The 6,000-nt window shown below is 27.9% G+C and overlaps 1 protein-coding gene across 1 annotated transcript in view; it reads right to left on the bottom strand.

Annotated features, from left to right (window-relative positions):
- Positions 1-1,490: 1,490 nt before the first annotated feature.
- Positions 1,491-6,000, bottom strand: part of LOC111631593 (dopamine receptor 2-like) — an 87,127-nt gene continuing 82,617 nt past the window's right edge. Inside the window, exon 4 of the mRNA XM_023375867.1 lies at positions 1,491-3,209. Coding sequence (XP_023231635.1) covers positions 1,782-3,104 — 1,323 coding nt within the window. The 5' untranslated portion in view covers positions 3,105-3,209 and the 3' untranslated portion in view covers positions 1,491-1,781. The remainder of the gene's footprint in view (positions 3,210-6,000) is intronic.

Below are 6,000 nucleotides of genomic sequence, written 5' to 3'. Positions count from 1 at the left end.
GTGGAGTTTACAGGGATTTCTTCACGTGTCTAATTACCTAAATAGATATACCTAAAATAGCTAAATAGAGACCAGTTATAGACAGAAAGTTCTTACGAAAGTCATCACCCCTTTTCCACGTGTTGCTTTACAAAAATTAAAACTTTTTAATATAATTATAAACAGAGAAAAACATTAATTTATTAATTTTAATTTTTAACTTTAGGCAGAATTAATTAACAACTATAATTTGTACCGTTAGAAAAATATACTTAAAGGCTCTTAAGTGCTGTAAATTAACATTAAAATTATTGGGCGGCAATTTGAAAAAATTATAGACCTATAAAAACCTAATGTCTGTCTATATGTCTGTCCTTCCTTACTCTTGAGAATGGTATTAGGTAGATAAAATTCGAGAGCAGATATGGAAAGCATAGGTTTAGGAGTGCTCGATTAAGTATACATGGACTTCCGGTCTAAATTGAACGTCACGTGATTTCAATTGAAAATTTTCCCTGAACAGAGTTATACAGATGACCGACACGATTCTGTTGCTATCGGGAAAAGTATGATTTACAGGGGCAAGACATTACTAATTTGAGTGGAGAGCACATATTTTAAGTTAAATAAATTAAAAATATAGGCATTATGACGTTGTCACAATAATTTTTGTTCGTAAAATTTGTATATAATTTTGGATTTTCTTCATAAAAAAAACCTAAATTTTTAATTTTTAGAGATATTAATTTAAGAAATTAGCCAACCAGAAATCGATAAAAAACCGAATAATTAAAGAATTTCGGTTATTTAATCTCAAACATATAGTAATATAAACAAATATTTCGTAATATTTCTTAATTATTAATATTTATAATTAAGTTTTGCATAGGCCTATATTAAAAAATTCATAAGTAAATAATTATGTTGTTTACAACCAGAAAATTAACAAAAGATAATTTATTTGCTTAAAATACTAATTAATTTTAATTATTAACTATTAATTATGAGTTAAATTGTATATTAATAATGCACTTTATATTATATAACGGTAAAAATTATATGAAATTAAATATATATTTAATTATTCTTTATTTTCTTCAAACTTTAGATTGAGAGTAACACTTATAAATCGATAATATATAAAGATTTGTTCTAAAATATTCCAAATATAATTCAATAAANCCCCTATAAGATCATTGATTTTTCCGTTTTATCTGAATTACATGTTGTACGAGTCACTTAGATTTTACAAATATGTGAGCCATTCACAGTCCGGCACACGTATTTGTAAAATCTAAGTGACTCGTACAACATGTAATTCAGATAAAACGGAAAAATCAATGATCTTATAGGGGGGTCGACTGTATACTGTCTAAAACTGTTTGGGCCAATTGCTAAAACGATTTCTATTTATTAATCCATATTTTTTTGATAAAAATTTTAATTAATTTCAATCTAAAAATTGTGATCTAGATCGTTCCTACATTGATCTAAATCACAGTTCATGATAATTGATTGAATAATAGGATTTAAGTTGTAGAGTACTCACAGATCTATAATTAAAACTATGAATTTTGTAGATAATTTCCATTTCAACAATTGGTCCAACGTGTTTAGGTTTAAAATATTTATTCATAGGAAAAATAATTGTAAAAATTCGAGGTTGATTAGTGTTTTCTTTTGATAGTCTGCCAAATGTACTTCATTAAAGTATTGTCAGCAGAATATTCTAGTGCAATTGTAATTCTGATAATTGTGCATTTTAAAGGAGAGAGGAAATGCTTTGAAAAAAATAAATAAAATCATAAAGTAACTTCTTCGGTTGCAGGTGATTTAAATCCTGACATGCTGACATCTTCACGAATAGTTTTGCAAAATTCCGCTCTGTATCTTTGTCTCTTCCTCAGAGATTGAGGGCAGAGTAGTTTTCCAAATGCTCTACGAAAGTCTCTGCTCCAACACGCGTAAATGACGGGATTCATTCCCGAATTGATCCAACCTAACCACGTGACGGTTGACATTAACGTGGCATCAATTTGACACCTCTCCCGACAAATTCCCATTAGTACGTTAATTACAAAAAAAGGAAGCCAACATAAGATAAAGACACCCATAACAATAGCTAAAGTTTTAGCCGCTTTCCTTTCTTTTGCCAACTTTGCTAATTTTCTACTAACAGAAAAGTTCTTTAGGTGTCGAGGAACACCTCTCAACGAACCTCTTTCGTCTCCGTCTTCCGAATAGTCTCCTTCATCCGCATAAGAACTCTTATAGTGTGATGGTTGCAACATTCCTCCCCTATGTATCCTAAGAGTTAAAAAAGTACAGTGTTCTCCGTTAACAGATTGTATCTGTTTTTTTCCGAGTTTAAGACAGCGAGTTTGTGCAGCCGCTGCTCTGTATATCCTGTAGTAAGTGAACAGCATAACTGTCAAAGGCCCATAGAAGGAAATGGTCGAAGAAAATACTAAATATCCAATGTCTTCGGTGAATTCGCATTGATTTGGAATTTCAGGTAGTATAGTAACTTCCCTCCACCATGCAATTGCAGGGAATGATATCAAAGCCGAACAAATCCATACTAAAGCAATTAAAACACATGCTTTAGTCGTGGTCATCCTTCTAGGATAAGAAATAGGATCCGTTATTGCCCAGTATCTGTCTAAAGATATCACACACAAATTCAATATTGAGGCGGTGCTCCCAAGAACATCAAAAGAATGCCAAACGTCACACAAGTCTCTACCAAACGGCCACGAGTTTTCTCTAACTTGTAGGATCACAGAAAATGGCATCACTATGGCACCCACTAGACAATCAGCAGTAGCTAATGAAGCGATAAAATAGTTAGTAACCGAATGAAGATATTGCTCTTTGGCCACTGCCACCATAACTAAAATATTACCAAAGACGGTGGCTACACAGAACATAGTTAAAACAATACCTAAAACTAAATTAAGCACTTTGAAATCTCTGGGAGGAATGTTTTCTGTGACGTTCACATACCACGAATTATTCTTATAAATTAATATATGCAGATATTCCGTCCGGTTAATGTCATCATCGCTGTAGTTAGTCCAGAGAACAGTTAGATTTTCATAAATTTCCAAAGTGGTATTCTGCATACCGATACGTTATTTTATGCTTATTTTATGGGAATTACTTCTATTCTGGAGATAAACGATTCCATTAGACAAATCGATAACTTCACCCTTCCAGCCAGCAAGAATCTGCAAAGAAAAATATGTACATTCGTACATTATTTTGCTAAATAATTTAAGATTTCTGTACGTTTATTAAAGCATTAGAATTAAATACAATTAATTTAATTATCATAATTAGAATTAAAGCCATAGTTTAAACTACCTCATTAGAAAGTGGGGGACGACATTAAAGGGTAGAGATTTCATTTCAGATATTGCTAAATATACAAATCTCCATTTATTTATACATGTATTAAGTATTTCTGTAAACATTGAAGAAATTAATTAACATATTTATGTAACGGTGAATAAAATAAACCTTTGTTTCGAGGTTAAAACCTCCCACGAAACAAAAGATACATTTATACAAACAAGAAAACCTCTGTTATAAATTAATCAATTCGATTTAAATATTAAAAATGACTTATTTAAATAGATCCTTATTAAATTTTCTTTTAAATAAACAAGATCTTAACGTCAATTAACAGATACAATTATTAATTAAAGTGCAATAATTAGTTTTAATGTCATTAAAATATTCACATTTTAATTAAGTTATTCATCCAAAGACTTGTGATCATTTGAGAGATTGTTTTTAATGTTTAGCTTTCTCCATGTTGAAATTTAAATGGAGATTTACTTTTTTTTAATCATTTTAATCGCTTTTAAATTCTAGTTTGAAGAAGAAGTTGGAAGGTAATAAACAAACACATTAGAAACTTATTAGAAAGTAGAGAAAATAAAAAGGAAGAGAGGTAAAAAAAATTTAATTATAACGAACAGCCTTGATATTTGACATAGGAGATGTTTTCTATATCAGTCAACCTGTTCTTAGAAACTTCACTATAACTTTTTTTATTTATTTTTTATTTTTGATTTCAACAGTTTTTATAAAGTTATAACGTTGTATGGTTTTAAGTAGAGGCTTAAGGCAATTTTTTGACTAGAGTTTTATATAAGTTTTAAAGAATTGTTTTTCTAGGACTTTGTGCCTTTTTGCATGAGCGATTTTCCAATATTGTGTAACATTTTCACTTTTCACATTCTATACTTAAATGAATAAAGTATTCTCTGAAATTTTATTATCTTTCGTGTACTTTTACCAAACTGGGATTACCTAAAATAAAATAAAATAAAATAAAAAGATAAAAAGATAAAATATATATTTCACACACTTTTTGCATTTTTTTTATTGTTTTATTGATTATAATAAAATGTAAGCAATTATAACATTTTTCAGAAATGTTTGCATTCAAACCTCTATTAACGGTCACTCCCGAATAGCAAACACTCCTACTTAACGGATAAACTTCCCGATAGTGTCCGCTATTCGGAGGTTGAACTGTATTATTATTATTTTTAAGTTAATTATTACATATTTAAGTTTAATATATATTTATACGAATAACTAAATTTTAATATGATTTATTTAATTTATAAAAATTTATAAATTAATAATTATTAATCCCATTTATCGCGCTTAAATTAGGATAGAAAGAGTATAAATGAATATAAACATTAAAAAAAAAATATGTAATAATTACAATTTACCTTATAATTCGAAGATCAATTTACTATTAAATTTTCTCAATTAATTAATTTATTAATTGTTTAGAAAGAAAATTAAAAGTTGTTATTTGAATCTCCTTCGTTCTTTAATGTAAAAATATGAGAAAGACAAAAGTAAAGTTTGTTAACTCTTAATGAGGTGGAACTTTACAAGATTAAATTTATTTTAGTAACGGAATAACCTTATGGAGGATAAGTATAGTTGCTAAGGGAACTTGTCACTTGACACTTTTGTCGATATGACATGATGCCAGCTTGTAATGCAACATTTAAATCATAGTTTTCTGCCAGAAAGTGCAGTAGTATATATTTCTCTATTGGAATTTTTATCTCCTTTCTGCTGCTTCTATCGCCTAATATATAATCTAAAACTCCGAGATATACCGAAAAAACTTCAGAAAAATATAACTTTTACATCAGACTTCGTTAAAATTACATGTACAAGATTCTATCGATTCTATCGTAAATCGATATAATTTATTTATTTTACCTGATTTTATATTTAAAAAAAATACTAACATATATTCCTTCTTTAATTGCTATAACACATACAAAAATTTGAGAAAAATTAAATAAAAATCGTTATAATCACCATCAAATTATTAAGAATTTTTCCGCATCCGGATAAAGTATTGATAAATTTAAAAAATATTAATAAATAAAATGATATAATGGAAGCTTTTTTTAACGTTTAAATGTGTAAATGTCACCTTTTATACAATTGAAAATCGATATTAAAATACATAACAGGTTAAATTAAAGATATTCGAATATTTTAAAGGCTCTTTGATGCTAAGAGTTTTGAGAAAATAAGTAGATAAAAATTCTATTTTATTTGCTTTTATGTACCAAGATAACTTCATAAGAATTGAAGAAAAGAAATATATATATTTCTAAATTCTTAGCTGATTGGTAACATGGCACTACAGATCTATAATTGGACCCTATAAAGAAATCTTTGCAGATGAATTTTATGAGAGACACAAGTTAATGTTTTATATTAGGCCTATATTAAAAATAAATTACTTTTCATTCCTAATTTTTTAATATTTAAAAAATTTGACATAAACTTATTATATAAATTTTAATTTCTATTATTTTTAGAAATTTTACGCATTAATTTTAAAGAAAATAAAGTGTATTTATAATATTTTCCCGCTTATACTTGTGTTGTCGTTTAATTATTCAACCATGTGAATCTTCAAATGAATAATTAAATGTCAACACAAATCTTTTCCAAGTGTCCGGA

Source organism: Centruroides sculpturatus, unplaced genomic scaffold (genome assembly GCF_000671375.1).
Source record: "Centruroides sculpturatus isolate CEXI.00-Female unplaced genomic scaffold, Cexi_2.0 scaffold64, whole genome shotgun sequence".
NCBI classification, from domain to species: domain Eukaryota; kingdom Metazoa; phylum Arthropoda; class Arachnida; order Scorpiones; family Buthidae; genus Centruroides; species Centruroides sculpturatus.
The sequence above is the reverse complement of the archived record's forward strand: the minus strand, read 5'-3'. Positions and strand labels throughout refer to the sequence as shown.